General features: G+C 40.0%; 2 protein-coding genes across 4 annotated transcripts; one reads left to right on the forward strand and one right to left on the reverse strand.

Annotated features, from left to right (window-relative positions):
- Positions 1 to 1,553: 1,553 nt before the first annotated feature.
- Positions 1,554 to 8,718, reverse strand: bcas1 (brain enriched myelin associated protein 1). 3 transcript variants are annotated; one of them, XM_068598647.1, is made up of 8 exons: positions 8,433 to 8,718; positions 7,451 to 7,507; positions 7,049 to 7,084; positions 6,535 to 6,750; positions 6,327 to 6,407; positions 3,767 to 3,889; positions 3,106 to 3,315; positions 1,554 to 2,582 (listed from the first exon to the last, which is right to left on the reverse strand). In XM_068598647.1, the coding sequence occupies exons 1-8, from the start codon at positions 8,451 to 8,453 to the stop codon at positions 2,502 to 2,504; spliced, it is 825 nt and encodes a 274-aa protein (XP_068454748.1). In that variant the 5' UTR covers positions 8,454 to 8,718; the 3' UTR covers positions 1,554 to 2,501. The 3 variants fall into 3 exon arrangements, with proteins under 3 accessions (XP_068454748.1, XP_068454749.1, XP_068454750.1); XM_068598648.1 differs by lacking the exon at positions 7,049 to 7,084; XM_068598649.1 differs by lacking the exon at positions 6,327 to 6,407.
- Positions 8,719 to 14,718: 6,000 nt separating this feature from the next.
- Positions 14,719 to 18,906, forward strand: pfdn4 (prefoldin subunit 4). The gene is made up of 4 exons (XM_068597683.1): positions 14,719 to 14,814; positions 15,670 to 15,777; positions 16,778 to 16,918; positions 18,086 to 18,906. Exons 1-4 carry the CDS (start codon positions 14,785 to 14,787, stop codon positions 18,215 to 18,217), a joined length of 411 nt encoding a protein of 136 aa, XP_068453784.1. The 5' UTR covers positions 14,719 to 14,784; the 3' UTR covers positions 18,218 to 18,906.
- Positions 18,907 to 20,437: the final 1,531 nt, after the last annotated feature.

Consider the following 20,437-nt stretch of genomic DNA (forward strand, 5'->3'; position numbering starts at 1 on the left):
CACACACACACACACACACACACACACACACACACACACACACACACACACACACACACACACCGTGCCTGCAGGACTTGTTGATCCACGCTTGGTTAAAGGGCGGATCTCTGGCCTGTAGAAGATCGCTGCCATTACTTTGCTCAAAATCTGAGATCGCTGTCTTTCTCCGCTGCTCCCTGGAGTTGTGTCACCCTGATGTTTCCTCACAGAACGGACCTGTTACCGGCGGGCCGGGCCGCGCTGCACATTATGCTGACAGCGGGCCTCCTGTCAGGCCTCCCTGCCCACTGTTCCCTCGTTCCGCCCCCCCTGCGAGTTCGCTGCATTCACACAGTCACGTCCATTGTCCCGGGATGAACTGCATGCAACATGGTGGTCAAGCACATCTTGTGCAACGTGTAGAATCTGTATGCGCTGTTCAATCCATACCTGTAACCGTTTTCCATTCCTATGAGACTCATCTCTCATCTCTGTCAGTGATTGTACACAGGAGGGATTGACCGGATTGTAAAGCAAAGCCTTCCCTTTAAACTCTACATGTAGGGACACGCAGCTGTTACCTTCATCTGAACTGTGGGGTTTTTTATTTGTGTGGAGTGAATTTCCTAATCCCAGCATGTAAAGAGCAGGAAGTGGTGGTGAAATGCAGTGTGCATACTCTGACGTTCTTCATTTGAAGAGAATGTTAATAGATGGTGATTTCATGTAAAGTGATGAGCTATTTGCACATACCAGCGCTACTGTTGGCAAAAAAAAGTCACACATTCATCTTAGTTTGAAACAATCCCCACGGGAGAAGACTGACAATGGACCACATGTCTCGTACTGTGCAGGCACTACCTCACTTTTCCTCCTTAAGTGCCATGGCAATTACTTTGATGCACAATTTAAAATGATCACAACGATTATGAGGGTAATGCAAGAAGAGTGTGTCTCATTGATAATAAAGGAGCAGCGTGAGTTATGCCTTCAGGGGCCACGACTCATCACTTAATGGCGGGTGAATGGTGGGTCTCAGACATTACTATCTAAAACACATCCTTCCAAAGACTGCACACTGTGCTATCCATCACAGGAATTGCATCATAAATGGTAATATAACATTTGAGGGCTTCCTTTACCTGAAACATACAATTCCTTAGATCTTGTTTTACATCTTTTATCTCTAAGGTGTCTCGTGGACTCGAAATGTAAATTAGTATTCGACAGTGACGGCCGGCAGCCATCTTTGTGTCTGTCAACGTTACAAATGAGGGCCTGCTCTGCGGTCAGTTATCTTTTTTTGCGCGTCTCTATGTCAGATAACTGTCACTTGTTTCTCGGCCAACAAAATAAACACGTCGATGAGTAAGGCGTGGAGTATTTTCCTCTACACCCAACATAGTAAGCTGGGACTCATGTGCCACGCCTTATTAGCTAAGGAGTTTAGAGCTTTCAATTTGTGTGAATTCAAATCATTTGAACAGATTTTTGTAACTTACTGAGCCACATATCTTTGCAGATGTTGATGAGGTTTCTCTACAGCGGTTCACACGGATGAAGAACAAACGAATAGTGAACATATTTATTGTCTTCAAGATAGCTGAAGTTTCACATACACTCATACATACAAATACAAATAGGGAAAAGCATGACATTAATTGCACATAATGACAAACACAAGGGACTGGCGCAAAAAGACTTTCATTAAATTACATTAAACATAGAGCTGCAATCAAATGAAAAGCTATAACTGAGATTCATTACTCCTGCCAACAACTTTTTTTCCACCTCAGATGCATTTTTTTAGACTTACACTCAGTTCCCTTCACAACATTAAAGATACATGACTGTTAGGATATGTTCGCATGTGCCTTAGTCTACATAGCAAAGTTAAGAAAATCTGTAAGTGCAGTTTGTTATAATAATTTGCTCCTCTTATCAGCTCTTTTCAAAGCTGTTAATGTTCATGTCATATAGATTTAAGTGCAATGTAATCTCCTACGAACCTCAGCCCTGCCAGAGCTGCGTGATATTTTTGGCATGAACTGTAAAAATAGAAGCTTTTTCTTTATATTTTTGACAAACAAATTGCTAAAAGCAACGCCTTTTACCGTATATTGCATGCGTGTTAGTTGCAAGAAAAGCGAGAAGTCACATTAAATGTCTGTCAAAAGTTTCACACTCATATTGCTATACTTGTCAAGGCATTTACATGACCAAACAACACATATTTATATATATATGTAGGTATATATATATATCTCAACAACCTCACCTTTGACCATTTCAAATCGCCATTTGTTCAACTACCACTACGTGTCTTTCTCACAACTTGCTTTTACCCTTCCAGACACTTTTCTTTGTATCTTGTAACTTCTAATCAGTAACAAAACAAAACGTAGTTAAAGCAATTCAATAAGAGTTGAAAGGAAGATGAGACAGAGACGGACAGATTGAGTAAGAGCGAGTGAGAGCGAGGGAGTCTGTACAGGGAAACTTCACTGTTGGTTTTGGTTTCATTTGGCCTTCTCAGCTGCTGGAGCAACAGTGACGGCCTCTGTCTGGATCCCGGCATCTGTCGAGTTACGTTTCTGACCCTGGAATTTAAATGGGAAAAAACACATTATTAAAATATCTACTGTACTTAACTTTTCTTTCAAGACCCATGCAAGCCATGCCAAATCTGAACACATCCACAAGCTATTAGACATGTATCTGCCTTTGATTTAAGTCTCCTGCAGAAGCATTGCTCTTGATGCTAGTTATGGGGAACATCAGTAACATGAGGGCTTTGTTTTTGGTTAGCATTTTTTTATAGCACCTCCTTACTTCTCAGTTGTATCGGTTCATTAAACTAAACGGCTCGCGACACTGCATGAATAATGAGTCCTCTGATTCAAGTCAAATTTATTAGCTGGAAGTTATTAAAACCAAACTGGGCAAAACAATTCACAAATCCAAAAATAGGGCCGACGCCTTCAGTTACTAGATGAGTTGCTGCTGCCATCTAGTGGAGATAAAGATAACAATATATTGCAATATGCAGGGTCCATGCGAGACAATTCAGAATTAACAATCAGCGACGTCTGGGCCTTCGGGAAAAAGTGATGCTTTCCTTACCAGAATTTTAAAGAACAGCTGGATGGAGTTCCTCTTCTCCAGTTTTTTGGGCGCATTGGCAGCATCTCCTCCAGTTTGGGAGGCCACTGCAGCCGGTTTGCTGTCTACAACAGCCTCTGATGACTTGGCTGCTGCTTTGGGTTCCTCCTTGGCTTTGACTGTCTCGACGGCTGCAGCCGGGGCGGGGGTCGCCTTCGTGGGAGCGTTAGCCTGAAAGTGTTGCGGTCGCATGATGAAAAACTGAATTATTCCAGTCCATGAGCTGTGCTCCACTCGTTAGGATCAAATGTACCATTTTAAGTGGCATTAAGATGTGTCAGCCGTTAGGATCCAGTGCATCTTACAGGCGGACACATTTTAAGCGATGTTTATAGAAGCACTGCTATGATTTGAAAATATAATAACAAATGGAGAAAAATGCCTCTGTCAATATAGTTCTTTTAGAGACACTCTGGTTAATAATGCATCTACCCTCCAGAGATAATTTTACTGTATTTACCAGCACAGTTGTTCTCCTGAGGAGCCGAACTCCACTTGTGGAGGCCGCCTAGACTAAGTACCTCAAATTCACATTAATCTGTTATTTTATGTTCAGTAATAAACTTATACTCAGACATTTAATAAACCTATGAAGACTTATGTGAATACAGTAGGTCCTTACTTTAGGCTTGAAGAGAGAAAAGAAGGATGATTTTGAGTCTGTTTTCTTTGCTTCCTGGACCGGCGGCGGCGGTTCTGGCTTTGCAGCAGCCTCCAACGTGCCAGCTTTTGAAGAATCTACCTTCTTTTATCAAAACGGCAGAAAAGAGAAAATACACTTGAGGTCTTTACAATACAAGGTAGGACCAGGATTGAAGCTGACAGAGTAAAGGCAGAAACTGCCACCTGTGAAAGAGGAAGTCAAGGCAGGATCAGAGCAGAGAAGAAGGCAGAAAAATCGGGTACAAACCAATCCCTGTAAGTGAAGAAACCCGCAACATCATACACAAAACTAAATAATGTTTGTGATCGGGAAAAAAGACAAGAAAATAAGAAAGGGAATGTCTCCACTGAAGATTCCTCCTTTGAATGAATAGTTCAACACATTGGGAAATAAGGTCATTATATTTCTTGCCAAGGGATGGGAAGATTGATACCCTTTCAAATACTTTTTATATACTGTATGTGATGCAGGGGGCCGGTGAGCTTAGTTCTACATAGAGAAACAGCTGGAAACAGTTTGCCTGGCTCCATCCAAAAGTTAAGAAATACAACAAAATGAAAGTGGAAAGTAAAAAGAACATGTAACGTTAGTGAGCTTTAAAGGTGCCGGATGTTGTTACCCTCGGACAGAGTCAGGCTGTTAGCCAAATAAGCTGTTTCAGCCTTTTTGCTAAGCTAACCAGCTGCTAGCTGTTGCCTCACACTTAACAGATACGGTTGAGAGTTCTTCCCTCTCGGCAAGAAAGCATGTAAGCTGAGTTCCCAAAATGTTGAACTCTTTTAATTTACCTCAGCTTCCACTGCAGGCTGTGGTACCTCTTTCACAATCTGCAGGAAATAAACATTATTTGTCCTCCCATCAATGGAAATGCTGTATGAAAGGCAACGAACCACGAGGCTGACTCATCTGTCGTGATGGAAATTTACCAGCTACTAAAATTGGTGATCGAAATGGATAACATCTTTTTAAAATGAATAAAGCAAAACAGGAAATTATAATGACTGCAATTACCAATTTACATATGCGTTAACTGAAAATAAATGAAAGGTTTTTTTTGGTTGAACATAACACTTGTACAACTGCTTACAACATCATGTCAGCGGTGGCTGCAGAGCAAAGCAAATGAAGACTTTCTGCTGATTTACCTGCTCGTCTACAACTGGCTGTGCCACCTGCTCTGCTGTGTCATTGGGTTCAACATTACTTTCACTCTGAGCAGATGCAAATGAATAAGAACATGTCAATTTGATTTGTTTGGCAATTTTAGAACATGGTGATGTGATATAATCAGAGGATTACTGCACCGAAAACCCAAAATTAAGAACTCTCCTTTGATTTACCTTGACTTCTACAACTGGCTCTGGCACTTCCACTGGTATCTCCTGCAGAGCAAAGCTACTTTTTTTATTCTGAAGAGATGCAAATGAAGTGGAAATGCTGTAATTGACTGAATCTGGTCAGTGTATTGTGACCACAGCTGAGAAGCTGGAGCATACTCTCTAGTTTACCTGTACTTCTACAACTGGTGTTACCTCTACCACTTCTACTGCTGGCTGTGGCGGCGCATCCTTGTTTGTCTGCAGGACAGTGAGGGAATTCTTATTGTTAGTAAAAAGCCAACAAAACAGAAAGGAAATGTGCTGATTATGAAAAGCTTCACATGTTAGCATGACAATGAACGGTAACTACATGAACTGGTTAAAAGAATAATTTGCCTTTCTGGGAAATGTTTGTATTTTGAAAGTTGGGTGAGAAGGTAAATACATTCTCGTGACTGTGAGCTAAGTACAGAGATATTACCAGATTGGCTTAGCTAAACATAACGACTGAAAGCAAAGGGAAACAGTTAGCTTGGCTCCTTTCAAAGCACACAATTAGCCTCCACTTACTGTGAACTTCTCAAATTACTGTGTATCTTGTTTGTTTGACTTGCTAAAAAATTAAAGCGTAAAAAGGACAAACAAACTATTGAACATGTTTGTAAGTGAGCTTTAGAGGTGCTGGTTTCACCCTGTTTCCAGTTTGTGTGCTAAGCTAAGCTAGTTGTCTGATTCTAGCTTCATACTTAGCTTACAGAAATGAGAATGGTATTGATCCGCTCGACTAATTCTTGGTAAGTAAAGCAAGATAAGTGTATTTCCCAAAATGGCAAACCTTTTTTTAAATTAAATTAAACACTAATCCAATTTAAATGTTGGGAATGTAGTGTATCATGGAAATGTGGACTGTGGTAGAAACATCTGTGCTAACATGAGCCTTTTTTTTTTTTTTTTTACAGCGAAACCTTTTAACCGCTATTACTATTCTTACAAAGTGTAGCTGCAGAGTCACATAACCTGATTTGTCTGCATAAGGTTGAAAGCAGTGCGTACATACAAGCTTACACAATTGCAGCAGGTTCCAATTTGACAACCGCAAGTTGTTGAGTTTCTGCCACCTCCAGACAAACCAGCTCTTGTTCAGTTAGTAACAGGATGAGCCATGGTCAGTTTGAGAATATAATAATGTGCCACTGTACCACTGCTGCAGACTTTGCCGGGGCTTTGGCTCCACTTGCTGAAGCACCCTTGCCTTTGGATGCCTTGACACCCAGCAGTACCTCAAGTTCACATACAGTATAGTTCACACAGAATTATAATCTGACCCCACTCTGGACCGTGTACTCAAGTCTACATGGATGACCACAACGCTCGTGTCTCGTGATCTCCCGTGTGCTGTTCATTTACCTTTGAGCGAAAGAATCTGCTCAGAGTATCTTTGCCTGATTTTCCTTTTGAGGACTCGGGTTTCTTCGCAGCAGCTTTTGGTTCTTCTTTCGGTGCGGGTTTGACAGGTTTGGCAGCTGGTTCGGCCTTGATTTCCATTTTCGGTGGCTCTGGAGGAGGTGGCGGTGGGATAGACATTCCTTTGGGTGCTGCAGGCGGCTCAGAAACTTGTGCAACCTATTCAAGAGAGAGCGGGTGTTAAAGTAATGCTTCGGAAAAAGAAACTATCAACTTAATCACCTTTAGCAGAAATGCATTTTACACATTTTAAATGGCAATTTTAGGTGAGGTATGATAAGATGAATGCAAAGCAGTTTCGCAACTCAGTATTCATCCAATATAAACTATTACAAATGTAATTATTATGTACAATGCAACATTAGAAAATAAAGTAGAATTTCGGGAAGTAAACTAAACATATGCTTTCTAGGGAAATAAAAGACTCATTAAAACACTTTATGGGCATTGTGCTCACAGTGGTAGTTGCAGCTGGTTGGTTCTCCTTCTGGGACTATTTGGCAACAGAAAAAAAGGAAGCAGTTAGTGAAATAATGTTAAAGTGAAGCAAAAAGAAGATCTGCAAAAAAAAGCTCATCTTCATGTCCTATAAATAAATTGGAGAACCAATTGGTTCTTAAGAAATAACGTGTTTTTTTTAAGAAAGGAATGTAAAGCATTAAGCCCATAACCAATATACTGTATAATGAACTCGTCGAATAATCAACCCCTAACATTACTGAGTTCAATGTCAAAATAATTATGATACAAAATTGGATATTAAAAATCAAAAAAGAAATTAAAACTATTCCGAATAATCCCTCGGTGGTACAGAACTGAGGTTTATTTATGACGTAATGCCTCATAAACATCTGGTCACCTGGTCTTTTGTGGCATCAGCAGTAGCTGTTTCCTTTTTGCTTATTTTGGAAGTCACCTGTGGAAAAAGAAAATAATTCATTTGCTTTAATCCCTTTTATTCATGCCAGACATAAAAAATAAGACGACAACGCCCACATTCAAAAGTTAAATCTTAATTTCATAGAGCTGGAAAGCTGCAGTGTAAAACAGCCTACTGTAGTAAAAGCAGAGAAATAATAATTTAGATAAAAACAGAAGGCTTTCATGAATGCAGACATAGGCCTTTATGAGAAGCTAACTGAGGCACACTGAGGTCCCTGACAGAGCACATACAGTACATGCGCTGTCATTGTGACAGCCATTGTGCTCCGGAGATGGCGTAGGCCTGCCCTCGCTCTATCTTCACAAATCCCAACTTCCAGCCGCACAGGGCTCCCTTGTGAGCTCACACGACGGGTTGAACAATAGGCCGCCACATTCCCACATGTTCACAGACTTGATTAGCATGGGGCTAGTGCGATGGTAACTCTTTAAAACGGCATGAATCCAAAAGACAGCACTATGAAGAGGAAATACAATAGCTGCTTGTTGTAGGCATTTCCATCAGGCACTGTTATCATCGGCATATTTAGTTATGGATACCGTTGCTGCTATAAAACTCACTTTTTCATACACTTTCATACACGATAAGAAGACTCACCGTCCAAATTCAAACACAGCAGCTTGACTATTTGATTTGTTATCACCGCTTTACCAGGCAATTTATTCAATTTCTAGAGGCCAGTAGTAAAAATTAAAACACTCATTAACTTTATTTTTGTTGTTTTCGGCGGCTGTTTGCCTTCAGGAATATTTGGCGATAACAAGGATTGATTGTTTTTTTCACGTTTGATTGAAGCAGTTCTTCAATAAATTTGACCCAAGCGGTCTAATTTTTACAAGTAATGAGAACCATGTAGTGCATGTCAACCACACTTAATTTCTCAAATCGTGTCACTTACTATATTTTTGAAGAAGTTCATAACTGGATTCTCTTCCTCTTGGTTTTCCACAGGTTGACTGTTTCCGTTGTCAGATTTGTCAGCGTTTTCTCCCTCTGGACCCGAGTCTGGAGTCACACTCTCTGGCTCCGTCAACGGTTCTGACTCTTGCTTTAGGTCAGCCGTCTCCTATGCAGCATCACAAAGAATCGGCCTTTGAGGAATCACGTTAGAGCGGCGCAGCTGATAATGCAAGCAGTGAGTGTCTTAATCGCAGCATTGAGATGGGAGTGCACAATTCCAACCATGCCTCTGCCTACTCGGGGCATTGTCAACAATCAGCCTTTTATTAATGTGTGTGTCCCACCCCTCACTCATTGATATTCAACAATGTGTGAGAGTTTTGCCCAGAGAAATGTCAGGAAACTCAAATACCTTGCTGTGTTTTGATGGTGCGTTATCTATTAAATATAGCAATAACCGACTCTGAATGTACGATCATTCGTAAATCTTTCAGCGTGGACTAATTCAAATTTCATATTCTTTTTTCATACAATGTAATTTCGACCCTTCCTTTTTTTTGAAAGCAGGTATTATTTATTACTTAACACCACACGAAAAAATGCAAATAGATAATGAACAAACTCATTAAGATTGAGATGTTTTAATTTTTTATTTTATTGGAAAGTCAGAGACCATTTTGCATTATGATAAAACACAAATCATTTTACAATTGAGTTACAATTACGACCACACATCAATAAACACACGATATCCTCCAGGTAGACCAATCATTTGCAAAACAAACTTCAACGTTTTACTGCTGCTCTTGCTTTGGGGATACATGAATAGTGACAGTAATACTGTACTGTGTGGGTAGAATGAAACCACCGAGCCTGGATGCTGATTCATTAACAACTGATATACAAGCTGACTGCAACCTAACAGCGAAAGCTTCCACGTCTGTTCTCGTGACGCTTTGCGAGTCCGGTGTTGAATCCGTTGAGTTCACCCTCGATTCGGTCTCACGCTCTACGATGACCTCCGGGGCTTCCTCCTCTGAAGTCACAAGGTTACATTCAGCACGTTCTGTAAGGATTTCTTCCACGATGGCCTCGAGATCAGCATCAACGACATGACTGGAATCAGTCGGCGCTTCGGCCGGGGCGACGTTCTCGTCTTTGACTTCCTCTTGGATCGAAACGCGAGGCTCCGGCTCCGCGGTGGCGTCCATCGGCGACACTTCATCTTCAATTTTCTGCACTTTGGTCGGGGCGACGACCTCGTCTTTGACTTCCTCTTGGATCGAAACGCGAGGCTCCGGCTCTCCGGTGGCGTCCATCGGTGTTACATCTGCAGGTTCCTCGCCTACGTTTGTGGTGTCCTCCTCGACACTCTCTGGCGCTGCTTCAAGTTCATTTGAGGAAGCCTCAATGGCGTCTCCGTTCGTCTCGTCAGCAGCAATCGTCTCAACTGGCTTCTTCTCTGGAATAACAATAGCATCTTCTTCATCTCCTGAAAGGGACACATTCGTTGTTGCAGTGATCTCCTCTTCTTCCAGGTGGATGCCACCCGCTGCAGTACGATCTTCTGCAATAGATTCAGGGTTGACGAGTTTACTCGACTGAGGTTCAGCTGTTTCAGTCAGCACGACATCACCTGAGATGTCTCCAGCTCCTTCGTCATTGTCTTCAGCAGTTACTTCTTCTGCGATGGGCACTGCCGTCTTTACAGAAGCAAAGTCCGTGGCTTGAGGTACAGCTGCGAAAACCAGCTTCACACAGTCTGCCACCACTTTAGGAAGGCTGTAAAAGACCTCCAATGACAAAGATTCTTCAATATCATTTCCCTCTGCGACTATTTCATCTTCTATAAAGGATTCTTTTTCGTTAGAATCTGCCTCTGTGGCAATGTCTGGCTCAGTTTCATCACGCCCATTCACACTCTCTTCTTCAGGATGATAGATTTTAATGTCAGTAACTTTTACCTGTTCCGCTTTGAACACTATATTCTCATGCGCAATACTTTCCATGACCACATCTTCATTGATGAGCCAAGATGTCTGATTGTCTACGGGCTCCTCGTTTGCGGTTTCCTCGACAAACTCCTCAATAATGACAAACAACGACTCGTTCAGAGGCGCTTCAGCTGCCGCGGCCTCCATGGCGACTACTTCTTCAACCGGGCCCTCGATGTCGGTAGTTGCGTCTTCATCATCCTCATCAGTTTGGGTTGAAATATCTGCATTTTTTCTGTTTGTCTGTGTTGATGTTTCAGCTTTTCGATGTGGACATTGAACGTTCTCTCGGTGCACAGCGACGATCGCCGTGGCAGCTTCCTCTCCTCTTGATGTTGACTCCTTCATCGTGAAGATCAACATTTGTGTTTAGATAAAATACAGTTATTTGTTTACTCTGGGACACACATGACAACCATGTGCTTGATCACATTGTGACTGAGACAGAGCAATGATCTTATTAAAGGAATTGTTTTGGGATTGCGGAAATGATTTATTTCTCTTTTTTCAATTAGTTTTTTGAATGCTTTATGAACGCCTGGCTTACTTGACTATAGCTAAATCTGATTAAGGAAATTTAACACGCAGGTTGTTCTATAGATTTGAAAACTTTAAATGATATACAACAATAATAATAATATATAATATGACTGAATATATGCATTATTCTATGTGCAAACAACTCCAATGAAAAGCTCCAATGAAAAAAACTAAAAACCAACTATGTATATACTATATAATATACTCAATAATGGCTGATTACCCAACTCTCTCTAACAATAACATTCAAATTTGGGAAAAAAAATATACAGTTTTTTTGGAAAGGACTAAATAATAAAATAGTAAATGTGACTCAAACAGGTGTAAAATACTAGATTTGTTGAGGATGTTCTTCATAACAAAAATCACCTTGAAAACAAACATGCAAAGTGGACTCACCGTCTGTGGATCGGTGGCAGGAAGACTAACATCTGTTTGATCTTCATTACTTTCCTTGACCTCTTCCTTCAGGGCGATGGGTTCAACGGCTTCAGAAACATCTGGAGCGTCAGCAGATTTGCGGTCTGATTCGACGACAACAAAACCATTGGATTTAGTGGCAGGGTTTAAAGCGAGGGGCTCGCTATTTTGCTGGAGTATGGTATCACTGTGAACTGCAAGAAGAAGAAGAAGAAGAAGAAGAAGAAGAAGAAGAAGAAGAAGAAGAAGAAGAAGAAGGAATTGGTTGTAAAAATGTGAATAAAATGGTTGGCCATGGCACCAAATTTCTGAATACAAAAATCCCAAGTTTTGGAACCTAGAAATACCAAAGTGACTGACAACTCATAAAATATCACAAGAAAATGTAAAATTGCTTGTTAGTCTTTTTTTTTTGCATGTTCGTGTAATAATAATTTGTCTCATCTCATATCTACTTGTGTGTGTTTACCATAAAAAAAGTCACAGCTGTCACCATTATATTATATATCAATGTTGCTTTCATTGTTAAGCTCTTTGCATGCAACATTACACTCATACGTGATATCTGCGTGTGCACTCTGCTCTGAGAAGTAAACATGGGCTAAGTGACATTATCATTATCTCCAGTGTCAACATTAGCTCTCGGACAAAGTCAGGTGCCAGTGGGAATCCTACAGCACAATTGTCACTGCAAAGACACAAACCACACCATGACAGGACAAATAGTGGCTCCCTGTCAGTGTCTGAGACTACGCCTATAGTTTACACTGGAAGTCTCAAGACGGAGTCAAGCTGTGAGTCACTGTGTTGACGCAGCCTTATAAAAGTCCAAAAGACTAATCCAACACACACACACCAAAAGATCTGCCCATGTCCTGTATTTTTTTTTCCCACATGAGCAAAACACAATTAACACAGATAGCAGAATAAAGATCAGCAAAAGCAAATATTATCTTATCTTTCCAGAGGGAAAAACAAAACAGTGACACTGTATCCATGTTTCCAATAATTCACCGTTAAAATCATTTGCATGTTTTTACGTTTCAATGCAGATGAACAACATCTGATGCACTCACCAGCAATCTCCACACCGTTGGATGAGACGTGTGCAGAGAGGCCGTTCGCTGACCCATTTCTATGCTTCTCAGGAAGTCCCCCATTCTGTGAAATATAATAACGAAATATGTCTCTGTGTTAGCCCCACAGTGCATAAGACAGTGGGTTACATTACAACAGAAGCAGAGGTTTTGACTGTAAATCAAAACCTGATCATTTTTTTAAAAAAAACATGTGAGTCTTACCACTGATTTAAAGGCAGCGACATTATTTATACTAGAGGTATAACATTACAGCTTTGTTGCGCAACTTTTAATAGAGTGTTACCCTGTTCAGCGGCTCTTTGCTCTTGGAGTGCTCGTTTCCCATGTTTTCCCAGTAGAGACCTGCAAACTTTTTTTAACACAGACTCAACTGAAACACAAAAGGTAAACAACAGAACTGTAGTTTTGTTATGTTGCAGAAACTCGCAAAAATGCACAGGAAAAAACGACAAATGTATGTCAAGTGGTTCAAGGATGTGTACATCTGTTCACACAGTAGTTTGGCATCTTCTTAACATCAGCATCATTCAAACATCCTACCTCGTTGCACTTCTGCAAGTCAAGTGAGTGAAATCCTTCTTCAGAAAAGTAAAATGTGGAAAGAGTCTGGCACTCTGTCAGAGAGATGCTTGTTCCCAATGTCTATACAACCTGCTACCAACAGCTTATATAGACAGCTTGTGTGCTTTAAAAATGGGTGGGACTGTTTTCAAGTCATCAATTGGTTTCCTCCAGGAAAATGCCAAACAGAGCGGTGGTGCTCTCAAATATAATCGTATGGTAATCTCGCTGTGACTACTCTGATTGCACCCCGACATGATAACAATGGTTACACTCTAATTAATCACGCTACGGTGAAGATGCACCTTTTTGTTAACCGATGAGAAGCTACAGGATGTGTTTTAATGACATTGGCCTGGCACACTTGCACCCTGTCAAAAGCAAAATAAAAATGTTTGCACTTTTATTTTCGTAGGGAAAGCGTTAAGCGTGTTGTCATTTCGGTCATTATGAGCCGTATGTATTTATTCATGCATGAACTATTTCTTTGATATTATTTGAGAAAAAGTGATTTGCAAAGAACAGCTATCTTGCTTTCTTATCAGAGTTAATCAAGAAGCACAAAGAGCTCTGTAATGAAATCATCTGCCTTTAAAGCCTTTGACGCAGTCATGTTTAAGTGTCTTTGAGTGCCTTCCAACACATTGACACAAGCAAGACTGTCAGAGAGGAGTTCAGGGATCAAAGACAAACTGACTTTAGTCCATCAACTGATTTCTTCCTTCTTTTATTGTTCTCATAATTTGCTTTCTTTGCTACTTTTGAGAATAAATATGCTTTGATCATGTTGACAAAAGCCTCTTTATGCAAATCAACCGAACGTGTCTGAGTGGTTTTCTACCACAAACAAACTGCAAAATAAAATGATTAAAAAGAACTTCAAGTATGCAGTAGTCCATTTAATGAATTTATTATGACAAGGCTTGGAATCCATGAACACAATGTCTCAATTGTAGCCTATGGCTTGCACATTGAGGTGGGCGTTGGATTCCCCTGTTCGGATTGTGCACTTTTGCCTTCATTCAAGGCCGGCAAGCTGAGAGACCTCAAGCAAACTCTTCATGATGTACCAACGCATGACAGCCTAGTTTCAGTAGTCATGTTCCAGTGGTACGACGATACAAAAAGCCGCCTCATTGTAGAACGATAAACATTTAGTCTAAAAAATAGATTTCTCATGATACTGCCTCTGTTGCAACAACATGTATCTATCTTTGATATGGTACACTTCACTCCTCCTCTGCAGCTGTAGCCTTACAGTGCCACAGCTTTGCAAGTGTATTCAGTAAATATTTGAGCTTGGGTGCAGTACTGTTTGCTGTAGACATATTACAGCAAACAGCAGTTCCGGTTGATACAATACCTTGTTTGACATATTGTAATCACATTTCTTGATGTTGATAAGTCATCAGTAGCTTCATACCAAACAGCCTGAATTGTGCCCATAAGATGGAATTGATTAAGTGCCTTGTGTTGATAGGATGGATGTAAATAAAGGACCATGTTTGTAGCCACATTATATTAGCCTAACTTTGTATGTTTTATTATAAAAGCACTTGTGTGACCGAGGGGGAAACAAACTGTTAAATCATGGTGAAAAACAAGTAGAAACTGACCAAATCAAGCGCTCTACTGCCATTTTCACCGTCGTGCGCTTGGGTCGCCGCCCCGCTAGGTGGCGGTGTAGCCACAGTGCTCGGTTTAGAAACACTGTCTCTTTGCACTCGAGGAAGCCATGATGGCAGCCACCATGAAGGGACCTGTAGTAAGTATTAAATAAAGAGACACTGGACTGAGTCTCCGAAACACACTGTTGTGGTCTCATTTGACAGATCATATAAGACAGTAAAGGTGTCTGCGGGGAGGAAAGCCTCAACGGCTGGTGCCCGTGAGCTCTCTGAACCGCGGCCACACCCTCGTGCAGCTCATGTCAACGATTGTCGTGAGCAGCCGCCAAGTGTTAGCTTGATGGCTAACACACGAGCTATATTTATCACGTGTTTATGCAGCAGTAAGACTATTTACCTGCACAAAGATAGTGGCGATGAGCAGCTAACCGCCGGCTGTGTGTGATATTTGGGGACGGTGACTGGCCACCGCAATCAAGCTGCCGTCTGTAGCTAGCTAGCTAGCAAGCTAGTAAGCTAACCTATACGTTCATATGCATGCTAGCGGTTTGGCCGATGGGATAAGTACAATTAAATACCGTTAAAAGTACGAATACAATACCACAGTGTAGCTACTAGTACTTCTCTCACAAATAAAAGTCCTGCACTCAAGATTGTTTACTTATAAATCTAAGTATTAGTATTAGTATTAGGATCAAAATATACTCAAGTCTCAACATTAAAGGTAGTCATTATGCAGAGAGGCCCACTTGACAATAATGCAACATTGTCTAATAGACTTTAAATTATTGATGCATTTATGTGAACGTCACTTAAATGTTACCGCTGCGTGAAGCTCGAACTCATTTTAATTACCGTGTACACTGAGTATAATTTATTTAGTGTTCTCATATACATAATGTAGTGGCACAGAAGTACAGTTCTTTATGTACTGAGTAACTTTCTTTCACTGACTTTTGCCACAGCTTTAACTTGTATCCTTGTGTTTGCAGGCCGTTGAAGATGTGAACGTCACATTTGAAGACCAGCAGAAGATCAATAAATTTGCCAGGAACACAAGTCGGATGACGGAGCTGAAAAATGAAATAGAAGCAAAGAAGGTACGCACAGTGTGTTGTGAACATCACACATTCATGGTTCACCATATGGTTATGTATGTTTACAAAATTATTATTTAAAAATGAGTTGGACTATCCTGTAGTTTGGGAATATTAGAGTTGTGTTCAGGCCTGATACTGAGTCTCTAAACTGACTGACATAAGATAAGACGTTAACTCCAGTGAGTTGCACATTAATTCAAACAAATGCTAACAGAAGTCTATTGCAATAGTCTTTCCAAGATGGTTGCAATGTTTTAGATCTATTTTAAAGGCATACTATGCCCTAATTGCTGCTATTTTGTCAACACTACATTGCAAATTGGCCTCTCCTCCCCTTAGTTTAACAACACAGAGCCAAGTGTACAACCTGCTGCATCTCATGGCAGCATAAGTGAAAGCCACACCCAGCTTCATTCTGGTTTTGAAACAAACTTTGTCCGCTACGCGTTTTGCTTTTTTAATTTTAACATTTTTGCGGTGTGTTGTCCACCATTTTTGTAATTTATATTGGATAAAATGGGGACTACACACACAGTGCCCTAAGGCTGATGCTAAAAATTTTCCCTGAAAAAAAAAAAAAAAAGTACAGGCAAATTGAGCGGGGTGGTTTTTGTGTGGGTCTCAACATTGTTTTTAAGGAAAATTCTGCATAATCTCTCCTTTTATTAAGCTGTTTTATGAACTCATTAGCATGGATGGAGGCTGTAGTTTCTGGTCTTGTTAATTTGAATGTGGTTTACTGAAAAGTGTTTCTAATAAGTAGTCTACTTTCACACCTACCTATGTTACACCTTTAACATGGTTCAGCTCATCAAAGCCTAAAGTACAGTCTTTAAAAACCGTTGTGAAGTTGAATCAACACTAATTCCACTGAAACTGAATGTGTTTGGATAAGTTAGTTAAGTGTGCACTAAAAGGAGGTGTAACTGCTAAATTACTGATACTAATTTGCTCACAGCCCTAATTGAGACTGTAACGGTCTGCTGATGTCTCCTTTCAGAAATCGCTTCAGAACTTACAGGATGCCAGCGATGACCTTATGATGTTAGACGACGACACTCTATTGATCCCATATCAAATTGGCGATGTCTTTGTCAGTCACACCCAGGAAGAAACACAAGAGATGCTAGAGGCTGCAAAGGTAAGCTTCATAATGTCTTATTTTATACTCGTCAGTAAAAGACCCTCAAGTTAGAGGACTATGAACTGTGAATAATAAATATATCAACAATAAGAATTGTTCACTATTTTTTCTCATTAAAACAACTTACAGCTTACTTGGCTCTATTCATAGCAGTTTAATTGAATATAAAGTCAGACTCGCTTGATTCTCCTTGGGAGCCAATTGTGGCTGTAACATTGTTTTATAACTGCCATCTGTGGAAAGGGAAGGCATTGACCTTTTTAAATTCGACCTTGTCCATCCCTCTGTCACTTTCAGGATCTCCCTGTCCTTGTATCTGCTGCGGCTTTGTCCCATAACAAAGCACACTGTGTAGCCTTGTGTTGTTGGAACGTTTCGCTCCACACATTCAGTGACAAATGTGTTAAGAACAGCTCACTTTTCATCTCGTCTTATTTCCTCATCACACGCGTCAGAGCTTTTGCTTGTGCAGGATCGTCTCCACCATTCATTTTGTTTCACTGCATCTGAGAATCGTTGGCTATCGTTACCTGACGATGTGTCTTGGTGATATTCAAACACTACTGGTCAATGAAATTATGCATTTATAATTTGATGTTTTACTTTAAACAATCGTGGCCAGAGGCCATATGTTTTTTGAGGTAGTCTCGCCCTCCTTTCGTTCTTGTGAATGTGACATCTCAAAAACCATCATAAGCAAATTTCTTCAAATTTGGCACAAACATCCACTTGAAGGGATTAGAATTAGAGGTCAAAGGTCACTGTGACCTCACACAACTTGTTTGTAGCCATTACTCAATATTTAATATGCTAATCACGACAATCGCACACAAATATCTGAAGAGGATAAAATGGTGAAGCAATGACATTTTGGATTGACTGTTAACTGCAACTTGAATGGTTGGCGGAGGCATAATACCATGATGGGGGAAATTCCAGTTAATTTATGTGGCCCACTGGTTGAGAATAGCAGTTTTAGTTCTCATTTATGTACATGATCATTTAACGTTATTTCTTTCCTCGTCCCATTTTCTTCCGTCTTCAGAATGTGGTTTTATTAAGTCATCTCATCATTTATTTAAACCAAATGTCCAATTGTTGCCTGCCTCGTGTGGGGAAATTGTGGCGGTTGTCTTGTAATTGGAGTTTATGTTCTGTAATCAGGAAACACTGGAGCAGGAGGTCAAAGGCCTTGAGGGACGAGTGTCAGCGATACTGCAAGTATTGGGTGATCTGAAGGTCCAGCTCTATGCCAAGTTTGGTAACAACATTAACCTGGAGGCAGATGAAAGCTGAGCTGTGAAATGGACTTTGACAGCTGCCCCAACACAGACTTTTTCATGCGGCTCTCGTATCAGTTCCACAAAGTGTCCGCCAAACGAAATGAAACATCAAGTAGGACTCGGCATGAACACCGTAGATTTTTAACTCCTGGCTTTTGTTTGCACCAACGTATGATTCTTTGTTTTTGCTCCGGAAAACTAATTCACAAGGACAACAAAAGAAAAGATTTGGAGATTAAATAAATGCACATAATTTCTAACGTTTTGTATTTTGTCCCTTAATCAAAGCTCATGTTTTCTTTAACTCTGTGATTTAAACTAAAGTAAAGCAAATGTGACACATTTACCATTCTTAGCTTGTTTCAGTTGTGAACTCACTTTGTTTGACCCGAAAAGAAGAAAGAAATGGTCTCTGCACTGAAGGCTGGAATCCTTAAAAACTAAAAAAAAAAAGAAAAAGAATATCTGCTTGACCTTCAGAATTCAGTTTGATTAAATAAGTACCTGCTGTTACTCAACTACATGGTTGTTGTCTTTTACAAACGACTAAACATGAACTTCCCAAAAGATTAAACCAATGAATGTTCGAGGTATCTCGTCTTTATCTGTCTGAATATCAGAGATATATTTGAAGATATATATCAGAGATATATTTGAAGATAGGGCTATATAAATATGACGTTTTTCTTTTGTCTTACTGTGGGTGAGGTGAAGTCTTTTATTCAAGGTTCAAAATGGTATCTAAGCATTTGTTGAATTTTGCACAGAGTAGACATGAAACCTTTAATCTATACACAAATGATTTTGCTAGTGGTTAAAGTATTCAGCTCCTTTACATCATAAAAGTTCCAATACCACCATAAAAACAACCAATACAAGTAAAGGTTCTGAATTTAAAGTTCTATCCAAGTAAAAGTGCAAAAATGTCTGCAAGTAGTTCTGCAAAAAACTTGCTGTAATGGAATATTATCACAAACAATATTATATGATTAGATTGATGCTGGTCCATCAACGTCAAGGGCTTCTGGTTGTAACTGCTTTGCACACAGTCGGGTAGTTCACTTCTGTTGCTCTCAGTCTGGGAGTCGAGCCCCTCGGCAGTCAAAGATAAATCTGAGTGGTAAAGTATGATTAATGGGGTAGGAAATAAAAACAAAAGCGGTTTGCCACACAAATCTATAGAGATGTATTTTCCGCTAATCTTTTCCTTTTGTGAAATATTGAATATGTTGACACGTAAGGGCCTTTGTGATTTAATTTAAATCTAAAACAACTATTGGCTGGAGCTGCTAACACCTCATCGACCAAAACAAAGAACAAACATGACGAGGTGCCCAAAATACACGCTGTGGTTTTTGTAAAGGGGTCAACAAGCCAAACTAATGGGAATAATTAGCTTCACCTTCTAAATGATGAAATGTGATTCAGAAGCTCCTTTTGTTTTTTTCTCATGAATTATGAAAGTGAATAGTAGCAAAGTTTAGTTGTCGGATGTAAAAAGTACACTATGTCCCCCCCAAATGTAGAGTTAAAGTATAGTGGCCAAAAAGGGACAAATACCTTAAAATTGTCCTGAAGTACAGTACTTAGGTCAATGGAGTTAGTTTGGGTTAAATTTTATGATGTAAAAACATTCTGACATCCGTTACTGTCCATTAATGTGTTCAATTTAACTGCCGATAACAAATGCGAAGGTGAACAAATTTTATTTGAAAATAAAAGAATAGCGGAATATATATGAAAATAGCTGAATATTTATGAAAATGGCTGATTGTCTATGAAAAGAGCGTAATATAGCTGAAAATAACAGAAAAGCTGAATATATAGGAAAATAGCTGAATATAGCTGAAAATAGCGGCATAGATGAATATATAAAAAAAAGTAAATAATTGCTGAAAATAAAGAAAAGGCAAAATACCTGCTGAAAAGCGCTCTCCCTGAGGATTTCCCCACACAATTCTTATTGTGACTGATCGTTCAGCTACTTAACATCTTCACACATCCTCCCAAAGCTTAAATCAACTGACGAGTAAGAGGAGCCGGCAGATCAAGGGCATCTTTTAATGGAGACGCATTGAAACAAAGGGAAGGAAACTGTTTCCTGTGCACACAATGGAGAGGAAATGATCAGGGCGATGATGACAAAATGTAATCACATGCACCACATGCATATCAGGGAATTAGTCTGCATTTACACAAGAAAAAGAAATAATACACGACATATTAATTGATA

Source organism: Clinocottus analis, unplaced genomic scaffold (assembly GCF_023055335.1).
Source record: "Clinocottus analis isolate CAN_PGR_092001 unplaced genomic scaffold, fCliAna1.0.p SCAF_4, whole genome shotgun sequence".
Taxonomy (NCBI): Eukaryota; Metazoa; Chordata; class Actinopteri; order Perciformes; family Cottidae; genus Clinocottus; species Clinocottus analis.